Source organism: Eschrichtius robustus, chromosome X, assembly GCF_028021215.1.
Source record: "Eschrichtius robustus isolate mEscRob2 chromosome X, mEscRob2.pri, whole genome shotgun sequence".
In the NCBI taxonomy this organism is placed as follows: domain Eukaryota; kingdom Metazoa; phylum Chordata; class Mammalia; order Artiodactyla; family Eschrichtiidae; genus Eschrichtius; species Eschrichtius robustus.
In genome coordinates, this window is record NC_090845.1 from 104,499,933 (window position 1) to 104,516,427 (window position 16,495).

At 38.5% G+C, this 16,495-nt stretch overlaps 1 protein-coding gene across 1 annotated transcript in view; it reads left to right on the forward strand.

Annotated features, from left to right (window-relative positions):
- Positions 1-16,495, forward strand: part of WDR44 (WD repeat domain 44) — an 81,798-nt gene that overhangs the window by 41,233 nt on the left and 24,070 nt on the right. The window contains exons 9-12 of the mRNA XM_068533586.1: positions 3,272-3,378; positions 4,135-4,286; positions 7,376-7,514; positions 8,796-8,860. Of these exons, the coding sequence (XP_068389687.1) occupies positions 3,272-3,378; positions 4,135-4,286; positions 7,376-7,514; positions 8,796-8,860 (463 nt within the window). The remainder of the gene's footprint in view (positions 1-3,271; positions 3,379-4,134; positions 4,287-7,375; positions 7,515-8,795; positions 8,861-16,495) is intronic.

Below are 16,495 nucleotides of genomic sequence, written 5' to 3' on the forward strand. Positions count from 1 at the left end.
CTTTTAGTTTTTTAAGGAACCTCCATACTGTTCTCCATAGTGGCTGTACCAATTTACATTCCTACCAACAGTGCAAGAGGGTTCCCTTTTCTCCACACCCTCTCCAGCATTTATTGTTTGTAGACTTTCTGATGATGGCCATTCTGACCAGTGTGAGGTGATACCTCATTGTAGTTTTGATTTGCATTTCTCTAATAATTAGTGATGTTGAGCATCTTTTCGTGTGCTTTTTGGCCATCTGTATGTCTTCTTTGGAGAAATGTCTATTTAGATCTTCTGCCCATTTTTTGACTGGGTTGTTTGGTTTTTTTTGATATTGAGCTGCATGAGCTGTTTTGTATATTTTGGAAATGAATCCCTTGTCTGTCACTTCGTTTGCAAATATTTTCTCCCATTCTGTGGGCTTTCTTTGTTTATGGTTTCCTTTGCTGTGCAAAAGCTTTTAAGTTTAATTGGGTCCCATTTGTTTATTTTTGTTTTTATTTTCATTACTCTAGGAGGTGGATCCAAAAAGATCTTGCTGCGATTTATGTCAGAGTGTTCTGCCTATGTTTTCCTCTAAGAGTTTTGTAGTATCTGGTCTTACATTGAGGTCTTTAATCCATTTTGAGTTTATTTTTGTGTATGGTGTTAGAAAATGTTCTAATTTCATTCTTTTACTTGTAGCTGTCCAGTTTTCCCAGCACCACTTATTGAAGAGACTGTCGTTTCTCCAATGTATATTCTTGCCTCCTTTGTCATAGATTAATTGACCATAGGTGGAGTATAATCTATAAAAAGTTTGAATCACTACATTATACACCTGAAACTAATATAATATTATAAATCAACTATACCTCAGAAAAAAAGGTTTACCTGGGAATGCCCTGGCGGTCCAGTGGTTAGCACTCCGCACTTTCACTGCCGAGGGCCCGGGTTCGATCCCTGGTCAGGGAACTAAGATCCCACAAGCCATGTGGTGTGGCCAAAAAAAAAAAGGTTTATCATCTGTGTTTTATGATTATCAAAAGTAATACAGAAATGGGTAAAAAAGAAAATGAAAGTCTCGCACCCCCAGAAATAATCTTTAGGTATGTTCACCATAGAATTTTTTTTTTAATTTATTTATTTTTGGCTGCATTGGGTCTTCATTGCTGTGCGCGGGCTTTCTCTAGTTGCGGCGAGCGGGGACTACTCTTCTTTGCCGGGTGTGGGCTTCTCATTGCGGTGGCTTCTCTTGTTGCGGAGCACAGGCTCTAGGCGCGTGGGTTTCACTAGTTGTGGCACGCGGGCTCAGTAGTTGTGGCTCGTGGGCTCTAGAGCGCAGGCTCAGTAGTTGTGGCGCACGGGCTTAGTTGCTCCACGGCATGTGGGATCTTCCCAGACCAGGGATCGAACCTGTGTCCCCTGCATTGGCACGTGGATTCTTAACCACTGTGCCACCAGGGAAGTCCCCACCATAGAATTTTTTCTCACAAAAGTGAAGTTATACTGTGTCTATAGTTTATTGACTTTTTAAAAAAAATACCTATTATGTAATGGACATCTCTTCATATCAGTACCAATTGTAACATATTGTAGTCTTTCTGTCAGTTAGACATGGGAGTTTGGTGCTGCAGATAAAATCGTTAGGAAGACAGTCGTAGTCTCTACCCTCATAGAGCTTCCAGTTAAATAAGAGAAACAGACACTAAACATGTAATTACACAGATAAATCTAACTATGTTTGTAGTAATTACTATAAAAGAATATATGGGGTGCTATGGGAGTGTATAACAGGAAAATCTGTTCTAAAGAGTCACGGAGGGCTTTTTTAAAAGAGAGCTATTTGTTCTGAGACCTAAAAGATGAGTAGAAATTAGCCAAGGGAGAAGTGTTCCAGGCAGAAATAACTACCCATCCAAAGGCCTTGAGGTGACTAAAAGCTTGGTACGTTTCCAGAACTGAGGTTAGGGCTTCCCTGGTGGCACAGTGGTTAAGAATCCACCTGCCAGTGCAGGGGACACGGGTTCAAGCCCTGGTCTGGGAAGATCCTACATGCCGCGGAGCAACTAAGCCCGTGTGCCACAACGACTGAGCCTGTGCTCTAGAGCCCGTGAGCCACAACTACTGAGCCCACGTGCCACAACTACTGAAACCCACACGCCTAGAACCCGTGCTCCACAACAAGAGAAGCCACCGCAATGAGGAGCCTGTGCACCGCAACAAAGAGTAGACCCCGCTCGCCGCAACTAGAGAAAGCCGTGCACAGCAACGAAGAACCAAAGCAGCCAAAAATAAATAAATTAATTAATTCATTAATTAAAAAAAAAAAAGAACTGAGGTTAGTCTCATTTATTTTATTGCATTCCATTGTAAGGATATACCGTAACTTATTTATCCATTCCTCTGTTAGTGAAAATTCAGTTTATCTCTACTTTTTATCTATTCTAAACAATATTGCAGTGAACATCTTTGTATATATGCTTGGCACCTTTTTCAAATACTATCCTAAATTTCATGAGCTCCCGTGAATTGGTAAAAATTTACCCCTGGTCTGTAAATTTTGTTTGGTTTTAAATATCATGTATGGTGCTTTGTTTTTTATAATTTTAATATATGAAATTTGAGACTTAGATAATTGAAAAAGCAATAAATAAGTCCTATTTATGCAAGCCTGAGATGCATATTTGCATTACATTGTGTTTGGGAATACCTACTGGGAAAGCTCAGCCTAACTATATTGCATGCCAATACCCAAATGGAAAGAGAAGGGACAAGGGGCATCTTAGGCTACCAAAGCATTTTATAAGTAAATACCTCTTTACAGTTTCTTTGTATTGGTAAAATATGTTCTTAAGGATGACTCCCTAGAGCAGTCTTCTCAAAGCAATTCTCTTGCAGATTCATGGCCTCACCCCCAGACCCTCTAAATCACATGTTCCGGGGATGGGGCCCAGGTATCTGCACTTTAAAACACTCCCCTCCCACTCCGTTCCCACCAAGTGATTATTATCCACCACTGAAAACTAGTGCTCTAGAGGATATGATATTGTACACTGCGGGGAACTGCCTATATTTCCTTTGTAGCCATATTGATTTGAGTATATTTATTCCATAGAACAAGGGATTTGGGAACTCAAAGACCTACTATGTATATACAAAAGGAGTTATTTCAAAATGATACACTTTACCAGTCACAGCTCATGAGATTTTCTGTGAATTGTTGAACTTTTACAGTTAGTTGAGTTAATAAGAAGTAATTCGGGTTGGGTTTTTTGTTTTTGTTTTGTTTTTTGGTATTTTTGTTAAGGACTCAACTAAAGAAGTTCCTAGGAAAATCAGTAAAGAGAGCAAAGCACCTTGCTGAGGAATACGGTGAACGTGCTGTGAATAAAGTTAAAAGTGTTAGAGACGAAGGTAAGTGAAATAGAACATTTCAACTGAATACTTAATTGATTTGTGATCATTTAAATTTAGCCTGTAGTTTGTAAGAAGCATTCTATTTTATTGAAAGTAATAAACCTTAATAGCTAATATCTTAGCATTTCAATAAATCATGTTACTCTCACTATCAATTTTATGAGTGGGAAGAAAAATGAATTTATGCATCTTAAACATGAATTTGTACATACTTTGTGACTAGCAACCTGGAAGAGTTGAGTGTTCAGTAATCAGTTGTAAATTCGTTTTGTAAGGCTATTTAGTGTTTATAAATATTCTCAAAATTAGGTAAATTTTCTGAATTTCCACACCTTAACTTCCTATGCCTTTGTTATAATTGTGCTCATTTGTTTTATTTAATAAACACTTACATAGTATTTATTCTGTGCCAGACACTGTTCCAAACACTTTCACCTGTGTTAACTCATTTAATCCTCTTAAAAACTCTATGAGGTAAGTACCATTATTATCCCCATTTTATAGATGAGAAAACTGAGGCACAGAAAGGTCAAATACCTTGCCCATAGTCACACAGATAATAAATGGCAGAGCTGGATTTGGACCCAGGCAATCTGGTACCAGATTCCATGCTGCTAACCAATATGCTATTTAGTAATAGACAGATTTTGCTTTTCCAATTAATGAATTTTCTTGGTAAGCAGTACTTATGAAAATATGACAGTAGCAACATCTACATTAGCTAGTGATGATTTCTATTGCTTTTCTATTCAGTGTTTCATACTGATCAAGAAGATCCTTCATCAAGTGATGATGAAGGAATGCCATACACAAGACCAGTTAAATTCAAAGCAGCACATGGCTTCAAAGGACCTTATGATTTTGATCAGATCAAAGTGGTACAAGATCTTAGTGGTGAACATATGGTAAGCAACCTTTTTATTTTTCAGGATTGATTCTGTTTTCATTGAGAGAAATACTTTGGTTTCTATAAAGCTGATGTCTTATGTATGTAATTTTGCTAGCCTGAGCCATGAAGAGTGAATTGATAATAATATGATTTAATGAATAGGTAATGCAAAGTCTGTCTCTGAATCATTGTTCAAGAAGTGACTTATTGAATAAGTAAACTCTAGGCCTGTATTATTAAGAAAGCTATGCAAACTTTCTTTTACCAGAGAAAGGTACCAAACTTTAAAGCAGTTAAGGGTGATCTGTCACTTTGAACAATGTTTAAAATGCTCCCTGGTATATTTTAAATAATTTATACAAATATTTCAGAAACTCAATATATTTTGTAAAGTGACAGAACAAGGAGAGAGGTAGAGGTACAAGTTGTCTATCAGAGTTAAAATGTACCAAAGTAGATATAAAGTTCACAAATACATTACAGTTACCCCCTGAAAATGCTAGGAATGCAGGGAAGGCAGTAATAAACTCAGAACTGGGTAAGTGATACTGTTGGTCTTTGATCAGGGAATCTACTTATCTATTTAGATTTTAAATCTAAAAGTTAGCTTACACATATCAGTTGGCAGCCAGATTTGACTTTACTTTGGTGCTTATAATCTACACATAAAACGTTTGAGTTGTATAGCACAGGGAACTATATTCAATATCCTGTGATAAACTATAATGGGAAAGAATATGAAAAAGAATGTATATGTATAACTGAATCACTGTGCTGTACAACAGAAATTAACACGATGTTGTAAATCAACTATACTTCAATAAAATAAATTTTTTTAAAAGTTTCAATTGATTATAGTAACTTCCTTAAGGAATCTGATGAATTTCCTTGTACTGTATTGATTCTCTTTCATTATTTCCAGTTTTAAGTAAATCTCATTGCAGTAGGCTCCAAATGACAAATTTCTTAACATACTTGAATTTCGTGGAAATGAATGTTATTCCAGTAAATAAACTGTTACCTCTAACTTGGATGATCTTTTTGACCTGCATAGATGTGTGTTATAATAGTGGTTATAACAATATTTGTTGTAATAGGATTTGGCCTTTCCAATTTAAGCGTTCACATTCTTTACCGTGCCCGCCTCCACACACACACATACTTCCACACTGTTTTTAGTACTGTCTGTCTGGGAATTTTAGCCATATGCTGCAAAACCTTTTTTCTGGGGAGAAAAATAGAATGAGACCACACCATTCCAACACTTCTAAATGACCAGTGCTGTGAGGGTCACTGCTAAGCTGGGCCTTATTCTTCCCTCAGCCCTGGTCAGGAGTTGTTATTGCTATTCTGAGATCTGTGCCCCCTCCTATCCCACTCGCCCTCATATTCAGCTAGGAGACTGAGGACCCCAGACTAGGATTTGTTCTTTTGCAATGAAGGTTTCTGGCCACCTCAGATCTCCCATTTCCATTAATATGTGGACAAGGTTTGGGGTCTTGGAAGTTGTTAGTTTATTTTTATTTTTTAATAAATTTATTTATTTTATTTTTTTAATTTTTGGCTGCGTTCGGCCTTCGCTGCTGCGCGTGGGCCCTCTCCAGTTGCAGCGAGCAGGGACTACTCTTCGTTGAGTGCACGGGCTTCTCATTGCGGTGGCTTCTCCTGTTGCGGTGCCCGGGCTCTAGGCGCACAGGCTTCAGTAGTTGTGGCTCACCAGCTCTAGAGCGCAGGCTCAGTAGTTGTGGTGCACGGGCTTAGCTGCTCCGCGGCATGCGGGGTCCTCCCAGACCAGGGCTCGAACCCGTGTCCCTTGCATTGGCAGGCAGATTCCTAACCACTGCGCCACCAGGGAAGCCTGAAGTTGTTAGTTTAGATTATGCAAACTGCAACTATCTTTTCCCTCTCTTCTTTTTTTTTTTTTTTTTAAATTTTATTTATTTATTTATTTATGGCTGTGTTGGGTCTTCGTTTCTGTGTGAGGGCTTCCTCTAGTTGCGGCAAGTGGGGGCCACTCTTCATCGCGGTGCGCGGGCCTCTCACTATCACGGCCTCTCTTGTTGCGGACGGAGCACAGGCTCCAGACGCGCAGGCTCAGCAATTGTGGCTCACGGGCCTAGTCACTCCGTGGCACGTGGGATCTTCCCAGACCAGGGCTCGAACCCGTGTCCCCTGCATTGGCAGGCAGAGTCTCAACCACTGCGCCACCAGGGAAGCCCCTCCCTCTCTTCTAAAAGTCCCTTTTTGTGGTATTATAGCATCATTGGGCTATTGGCCTTAAGTGGTGTTAGTTATGTGAGCATTATCTTAGTGTATAGTAAGTCCCCTACATACGACCCTTGAAGTTGCGAACTTTCAAAGATGAGAACATGCGTTCACATGTCCAGTCACGTAAGTTAGTTCACGTGTCTGGCGTACATTATCACGTGTGTGCATCCTCTACAAGTGGTTGTGTTTTTGTGTACTTTACGGTACTGTATAGAGTACAGTAGTACAGTATCTTTATTTCAAGTCCATGATGTCCGGAAACAGGCGTAAAAGCAGCGGTGATGCAAGGAGATCAGCTCGGTGCTTTGTGACCACCTAGAGGGGTGGGATGGGGAGGGTGGGAGGGAGGGAGATGCAAGAGGGAAGAGATATGGGAACATACGTATATGTAGAACTGATTCACTTTGTTATAAAGCAGAAACTAACACACCATTGTAAAGCAATTATACTTCAATAAAGATGTTTAAAAAAAAATTAAAAAAAATAAGTGCAAGAGAGACAAAAAAAAAAGCAGCGGTGATGTAGCTGGTACTGTACTGTGCTTTTCAAGGTGTACTGTACTGTAAGATTTTAAATGTTTTCTTTATTTTTTGTGTGTGTTGTTTATGTATTATTTGTGTGGAAAGTATTATAAACCTATTACAGTAGAGTACTGTATGGTTGATTGTGTTACTTGGGTGCCTAGGCTGACATTTTACGAATGCACTCTTGGAATGGAACTTGTTCATATGTAGGGGATTTACTGTATGTGTTATTTGGCATAATTTTTTTCTTTGGCTTAAAAACAATGTCTCAACTTTTAAAGTAGTAACTCTGAACCTTCCTTTGTTTTCACAGGGAGCTGTTTGGACCATGAAATTTTCTCACTGTGGCAGATTACTTGCCTCAGCTGGACAAGACAATGTAGTAAGAATATGGGCTTTAAAAAATGCTTTCGACTATTTCAACAATATGCGGATGAAATACAATACTGAAGGTATTTTTCATTTATTGGTGGGTTTTAAAAAACCTGGAGACATCTGGCATTTTTACATTTTAGGTATAATGATACCCTCTTATCTGGCAATCATTTGCAGCAACCATGACTTTCCATAAAAGCCACAAATTTAAAACAGAAGTCAACAGCAAAAAGCATCTAAACCCAGTGAAAAAAGCTACCACAAAGTTTTTGACATTATCTCTTTTTAGGTGTACTGCAGAGTTAAATTCATCAACTACTGAGAACAAAGTTATGTGGTTTCCCCTGGTAACTTTCAGTTCTATCTTAGGTTAAAATGAAATATCTGATTAATCTAGAAAAAGAATGAGAATAGTGTATACATCCAGTAAGTAAAGAATGATTAAGGAAACATAGCCATGGAAAGTAAATGTGATTTGTCAGTACATCAAAGGGTATATGAAACTAGGTTAAATGGAAAAGAGAAACCCCAGAACTTGATGTGTATACACAACGATTACAACTATGTAAAGTATTTCTGTATCATGTTATCAGCAAAGTGTGTAAAATTGATGTAAATAGGAGCTTTAAGTTTATGGGATTCTTTTCTTGTAATTATTGTCATTATTTAACTGCAGTACATTTTCTCCACAAACCCCTCACCACCCAGTCATCCAAGGCTGAACACAAGAAGTTAAGGGATGGGAGAAATGAGAATAGAGGTAGTATGGGCAGGAGTATAGAGTGGAGTTGAAGCAGCAGTTTGAGGAACACAGAGATCTAGGGAGAGCCACTAAACTGGCCAGCGAGGCCCATATACTTTAGTAGCCCCATGGGGTTGTTTGCAATATGTTATAGTACATAATTCAAGATGATGATGACTTGACAAAAAGTAAAACTATGTTTATTATACATTTATTGCCCTGCCTGGAGCAGAAAGACTATTTTCAGTGGCCATTGAGACTTACCCCAGCCCAGACCCTTCCTGCCCCTGTATTCATCTTCCTGTTACGATTGGCAAGAATGTCTTCACGATGAATAATGAGGACTTAACAGTATTTTTTTAAATTGGGGAAATGGTTAAGCCATTTTATAAATATTTTATATAAAAATGATAAAAACAAATATTTTGGTGCCTAAGAGTTAACGCTTCGCTTATTTAGAAAAATATATTTTTCCAGAATGATGTGTTCTATGACTTTTAATTAGGTGTCACTGTATTATTATTTCTGATTGATGTTTTGTGTGTGTGTGTGTGTGTGTGTGTGTATGTACACTTGTATATATACGTGCCTTTTTACAATTATTATGTTGTTTTAGGACGTGTGTCCCCATCACCTTCTCAGGAAAGTCTAAATTCATCAAAATCTGATACAGATACGGGGGTATGTTTATTATTTTATGGTTACTATTGTTACATACTATGATTTTTTACCATAAAGTACCTTATTGTTTATCAGATATTACAGGTACATGAAAGCATTTAAAATTGAGATGCATTCGAAATGAGAGTTTTTTTCTATTAGAATTGGTAAGTGAAAAATTGTGATGTTTAAAGATTGTCAGACAGTAGAAAGCATTTAAAATTGAGATGCATTAGAAATGAGAGTTTTTTTCTATTAGAATTGGTAAATGAAAAATTGTGATGTTTAAAGATTGTCAGACAGTAACTAATATTGCTCAAGCTACTATACTAATGTAAACTTAAATAAAAAAATTCCCTCCCCTCAAATCCATGTTAGATATTTTAAAAATAATAATAGTAACGGACACCTGAATTAAAGGTAATTAAGGAAAGAAAAAAGATATTGAAATATTTTCATTTTTCCATCTTCTTGGTTTAATAAATGTTTTATCCCAGTGTCAGGTAGTTTAAGATATCTTAATGATTTTCATTTGGTTTCAGAGCTGGAAGGTTAAATATAACTAGTTTTAAACCTAAAAACCGGAATGCAAAATATTATTCTAAGCTGTCCCTGTGCTTCTTGTATATTCAGCAAGGCAAGGGCAATGTAAACAAAGAGAACCTAAAATGTCCACCTGCTCAACAGTACTTTCCTGGGATTTCATTGGCTCTCTAGCATTTGACACTAATTTTTCCCTGCTCTAAACATACTCCTCTCAGCTTTCCATGCTTCTGTTTTTCCTTGTTCTCTTCCTATATCCCTGCTGTCTCTCCCTCTTCCACCCCCTAAAATGTTGCTGTTTCTCTGGGTTTTGTCCTTTGGCTATTCTCAGTTGACATATTCACTCGCTACCTCCAATCCTGAACTGGCTTTAGCTCCATAATTCTTGTTTCCTTTCAATAGCTTTATGTTTTTTAAACAACAGTGAAATCTTATTGTGCATGCTGCCCTTTTCACATAATAGTATATATAGGCTCTCTCCACGTACACGTTCTTTAAGCACATCAATTAATAGGTCTGAAACTAAACTCCCTCAACAAATGTTTTTTGAGTGCCTGTTACATGTGCCAGACACTGCTAGATTCTGCAAAATCAAATGAGACTTATTTTCTGGCCTCAGGGACCTTGCTAACTAGTGAAATAGATATATCTGCAATTATAGTATTGGATGGTAATACTCTGTAGATGATACTACACAAGTATACAAGTTAGTCTTATGAATCAGGGTGTCAGGAAAAGCTCCCTGGAGGCTTTGAACGAGGAATCAACTATGTGAGGGAAGGAAGGGGCGTATCAGAACAAATAGCAAGTGCAAAGGCATGGAGACTGAAACGACATGGCATGTTAAAGGTACTACCTGGCTGGAGCAAAGGGTGCATGTGTGAGAGTTGTAGGAAAGGTACGCAGGATTGGTATTTTCAGTGGCTTTTTGTGTTAAACCAAAACATATGAACTTTATCCTCAAGGCACTAGGGGAAGATGGGCTTTGAGGGGTTTGGGTCAGAAGCTGAATTAAAATGTTCAGATTTTTGTTTTGGAATGAGCATTCTCGTAGCAGTGTAAAAGATAGATTGGATGGGGGCTCCTGGCTAGAGACAGGGAGACCACTTAAGAGGCTCTCAACCCCAGAGAGAAATGGGTACTTCGATTATGGTAGATTATGATAGCAGTGAGTCTAGAAACCATAAAGAGGAGCTGAATTTGAGAAATATAAAAGAAGGACTTAATGACTGACTACCTGGGGTAGTAAGTGAGTAGCCTAGGATGATTCCCAGGTGTCCAGCTTGAGCAACTGGCTAGATATTAATGGTCATTAGCGGAAATAGTTTTATTATTATCTACCCACAACCCTGCTTCTCCTGTTTTGAGCCTTCTTTAATGGCATCAACATCCATAAGTTACCTTTTTAACTCGGAAACACTCTATTACTTTTTCTTCCTTACCCACATACTAAATTAGTTAAAAATTCTATCCACTCTACCTCCTCCTACAAATGCCCATGGAATCTGACCCCTCATTACTCACCTCGTCTAGGTCCTTGACACTCATTTAAATGCTTGCTGTAGCCTCCTAGTTGGTTTTTCTGTCGCTGGTCTCTACTGCCACCAGCTTTTTTTTTTTGGCCACACCACGTGGCATGCGGGATCAAACCTGTGCCCCCTGCAGTGAAAGCATGGAGTCTTAACCACTGGACCTCCAGGAGATTCCCTTTTTTTTTTTTTTTTGTCAAAATACAGATCTGTGCCATTTTGTGATTTAAAGTCTTCTGGTGGCTCCTTGTCACCATTCTTCCTGATATTACCTCATCTTACCTTTTTAACTCAGCTCTAATTCCCTAGTACCTGTGCATCCTACTTGCCATGCCAGATATAGGTCTGTATCCTAAACACTCTTTCACTTTCATGTCTTTGTTCATGTTGTTTGCTTTGCCAGGAATTCCCTCCCTGTCCCCTTTCCTTACAGGGCAAAGCCCTACTCATCCTTCAAGATTCAGCTCAAATATCTTATCTTCTCTTATTATTTTCCCTGAATCAAGCAGATAGAATTGTTCCTCACTTGTGTTCTGACAGTACATCATATGTACTTTGACACTGATATTATTTACCATGCCTTCCTTGGCAGTTTGTCCCTCTGGCTAGGCTCAGGGCTGATTTAAGGCAAAGAACTGTACTTCACAGATCTTAGTATCCTTGGAACCTAACCCCATGCCTGACTGTGGTAGGCCTAAATCAGTGTTGAATTCCTGCTTCCGTGCCTTTCATTCATTCCTATTCCCCTTATCTGGATGCCTGTGGTCTCCCTTTTTTCTACTTAAAACTTGCCCATTCTTCAAGGCCCACTTCCTCCATAAAGCCTTCACTGACTAATGTAGCAGTGAAAATTTTAACCACTTTGCTTTAGGGGAAAAGGATTTGCTTTTATTAGTTTAATTTACCATAAAGTTTCCAGGCCTTGATTACTATTAAAAACAGAGACTATTTGTACTATCTTATATTATGCTTATTTTAACAATCCTACTTACAGATTCTTAACTACTTCCATCCCTGCCCCCCCCCAAAAAATACCCCTAAGTAACTCCCAATCTTGTTTGAATAGAACACCTTTTAAATGAGGAGCATAGGGACTTCCCTGGAGGTGCAGTGGGTTGGGACTCCGCGCTTCCAACGCAGGGGGCATGGGTTCTATCCCTGGTCGGGCAACTAATATCCCACATGCCTCGTGGTGTGGCCAAAAAAAAAAAAAAAAAAATGAGCGTAGTAGTTCTTTGACCCAAAAAGTACTGAGCCCCTGGAGTACTGAGCCTTTTTTCTGGAGTAGTTGAGTATCATTTATATCTATTGTTTTCAGGAAAAGATACTTTGGGGTTCCTTTCACTTCTGTCATTCTATATGGGGACAGTTAAAAGAAGCCTCTGTTTCATATGCCTTTGTCTTTAACTTAGTACTCGCTGCAGTGAGGCACAGTAAGCACAGTGGAGTTTATTTCCCTGATATGTGTGTTCTTTTTTTCTTTTTTCTAATGATAGTGATATCTTATATTTATCTCTTTTGATACGTTTTTACTCTTGCCTTCTTAGCATCCATGTAAAATAGAATACATAAAAGTACCTATTGTACAGTTGGGCATACAAAGTGATGCACCCAAGATCACTCACCTACTCGTTGGTCATGCCAAGCCTAGAATTCTGGCTCTTATGCTCTCTGTTTCTATTGATTTCCAAAAGTAGCTCAGTAAATGTAAGGAAGAGCGGCGTATTTAGTTTGCTCCATTATGCTACAGACTTGTAACATTTCTTCTTGACACTGGAAGTTGTAAATATGCTATCTACCTAAAAATTAATGTTTTTCTTGGATAAATCTGTTTGGTGCACTTGATTAGTGGAATATCAATATGGGTGTTACAACATTTAACTTCTGCTTAGAATTTTCGAGAGTAGATTGTAGGGGAGGAAAAAAATTTCCTCTACCCTCTTAGGTTCTGTGGCTGGGAACTACGAAATAACCTAACAAAAGACAGATTAAGAGGAGAAACGGTTTATTACGTATGCATATGGAGGCCTTCCTAGAGGAATAGTGAAGACCCAAAGAAGCTGTTAGACCTAGGCACTTATATATCATTTTAACAAAGAGCAAGAAATTTGTGGAAAAGTGACAAGATAAAGAAAAAGAAGTTTAGGCTTTTAGGGGCGGTAAATTGTGGGAAGGTAAATCTACTGGGGGAAACTAATGGAAGATAAGGGTAATTTAGTAAGGTTCTGTTTAGGCAGATAAGATTGATTCTCCTCTTCCTGGTAAGGGAGAGGTGAGGGGGAGACACCTTCACAAAGGGCATTTTATGCTCTGCTTTCAGGTAGAAAGGGGGAGGGCAGAGACTTTTTCTTGTGTCTGTTTCCTCTTAGTTGCCTTCAGCTCAAAATAATCCTTAGGCAAAGGGGCATATTTGGGGGTGACATATTCTGATCCCCTTCAAAATCATTAGAGTCTAAAATGGATGAAAGGACTTAACTGTAAGGGAATGAGAGGGAGTTTTTATGAAATTGTACATATGTGGTATTTATTAAAAATATGCACTGATTTAGATTTGGTTCAATCAACAAGCAATTTTTAAACGTCGACAGTGTGTTAGGCACTGAAAATATAAAGATGCAATGGATAATTCATACCAACGAGCAATGCATGGGAGAAGACAGACATCAACAATGATATTGCATTGGCCAAAAAGTGCCTTCAGTTTTTAAGTAAAAATAAAAGACACATTTTTCATTTTTACCAAGGACTTTATTGAACAACGTATTCACCCTTTTGTTCCACTACCTTCTGCCATTTTTCAGGCAACTTCATAATTCCGTCTTCCCAAAACTTTTTATCTTTTTGAGCAAAGAACTGGTCCAGGTGCCTTTTACAGTCTTCCAGGGAATTGAAATTTTTTCCTTTAACAGAATTTTGTAAAGACCTAAATAAATGGAAATCCAAAGGCACAATGTCTGGTGAATATGGTGGATGAATCAGAACTTCCCAGCCAAGCCCTAACAGTTTTTGCCTGGTCATCAAAGAAACATACAGTCTTGCGTTATCCTGATGGAAGATTATGCATTTTCTGTTGACTAATTCTGGACTCTTTTCGTCGAGTGCTGCTTTCAGTTGGTCTGATTGGGAGCAGTACTTGTTGGAATTAATCGTTTGGTTTTCTGGAAGGAGCTCATAATAGAGGACTCCCTTCCAATCCCACCATATACATAACATCACCTTGTTTGGATGAAGACCGGCCTTTGGTGTGGTTGGTGGTGGTTCATTTCGCTTGCCCCACGATCTCTTCCATTCCACATTATTGTACAGTATCCACTTTTCATCTCCTGTCACAATTTGTTTTAAAAACAGAACGTTTTCATTACGTTTAAGTAGAGAATTGCATGCAGAAATACTGTCAAGAATTTTTTTTCCGCTTAACTTACGTGGAACCCAAACATCAAAGCGATGAACATAATCAAACTGGTGCAAATGATTTTCAACGCTTGATTTGGATATTTTGAGTATGTCAGCTATCTCCCACGTGGTATAACATTGATTGTTCTCAATAAATGTCTCAATTTCATCGCTATCAACTTCAACTGGTCTAGCCAACCTTGGAGCATCGACCAGCGAGAAATCTCTAGCACAAAACTTCGCAAACCACTCTTGACACGTTCGATCAGTCACAGCACCTTCTCCATACACTGCACAAATCCTTTTTTGCGTTTCGGTCGTGTTTTCACCTTTCTTGAAATAATAAAACATAATATGCCAAAAACGTTGCTTTTTTTCTTCCATCTTCAATATTAAAATGGCTACACAAAAATTCACCAATTTTGATAAGTCTTTTTTTAAATGCACGCTGATATGACAGCTGTCACATACAATCTAATAAAATTGTTTCAAATGAAGTTAAAGACAACTAAGTGCTACTAGAGCCATCTTATGGGAAAAACCAAACGAACCTTCTGGCCAACCCGATAATATATGCCCAAAACAGAATTAAGTATCATTTTCCTGAGAAAACCACTCCTTTGATGGTATGCATACTTGATAGCAGTTCATTATTTAACACCCATACCATCTCCTGAGTTAGAAACTGTGATCACTTTTCACTCTCTCCTCTCCCTTCAGTGTCTGCTCATTTACCAGATCCTGCCCGCTTGGTCTCAGAAATGTCTTTGGAATCTGGCCATTTCTTTCATTTCCACTGTTACAATCCAGGCCTTTATCTCTTACTTGGACCACTATAGCTGTTCTCCCAGATTCCAGTCTTTTATCCACAGAATTATGGATAAAATTATGCCAGCAGAATTACTTTCCTGTAAAACAAGTCTCATCATGTTACTCTCCTGTTTTAAGCACTCCTTTTGGCTCTCTTTTTTCCTATAGAATTAAGTCTAAATTCCTTAGATGACTCAGTCTTTCAGAGATCAGCCTGACCTCAGCTCTCATTGTTATTTCCCACCCTTCCCTCTCTCAGACCTTATGTTCTGAGCCACTTGGTTGTTCATGCCCCAACAAAAATGTCAGACCCTTTGTTGATTCCATGTACTTAACAATACATATGCAGTTCCCCTTTGCCTGGCAAATTCATTTAAGACTCATCCCCTCACTGAAGCATTCCTTGCTTCACCTAGTAATTTATTCATATGCTCCCTCACTGTTCCCATGGTACTTTGCCCATAGTTCTGTTAAAAGCACTTACTGTATACTATATCAATTTATGTAACAACAGCTAACATTTTATGAGCCCTTACTATGTGCCATGTACTTTGCTAAGTACATTTTATGTCTTACTTCACCTCACAACAACCCTGGTAGTGTTGTGAAGTACTATTAAGAACCCTATTTTACAGATGAAGAAAATGCTTAGAGATATTGAGCAACACACCAGTTTCACACAGTTGGTAGATACAGCAACAGAATTAGAACCCAGCTCTGATCTGTCTTTAGAGCTTATGCCCTTAACCATTATGCTCCGCTAGTTGGCATCTGTAGGTCTGGCACTATGTCTTCATTTAGTCCACAAATATTTATTGAGTGTCTACTGTGTATTTATCATTGTTCTAAGAGTTGGGGATATAGTAGTGAACAGAAGAAACAAAAAAAAATCTATTGTTATGAAGCTTATTCTAGTGGTGGGAGACAGAAACAAAACAAGTAAATTTTGTAATATATTAGAAGGTGATAAATTTCGTGGAGAAAAATAAAGCAGATAAAGCGGGGTGACAGGAGGTAAATATGGTGGACAAGCAAAGCTTCACTGAGAAGTTGTCATTTGAGGAGAATCTGAAGGAGGTGAGAGAGGGATCATCTGGTTATCTGGAGGAGAAGAACATTCCAGGTGGAGGCGAGTGAAACTGTGATAAGGCAGGAGTCCTGGTATGTTCAGGAAATAGCACTGAGGCCTGGGTAGCTGGAGCCAGTGAGCAAGGAGATGAGTAGTAGAAAATGAAGTCACGGAGGTGTAGATGGGCCAGTCATAAGGTGTAGGCCACTGCAAGGACTTTGGCTTTTGCTCTGAGAAAGAAGCCAATGGAGGGTTTTTGAACAGAGAATGATAATCTGACATATTTTATTCTGGCTTTTAAATACTGAGAAT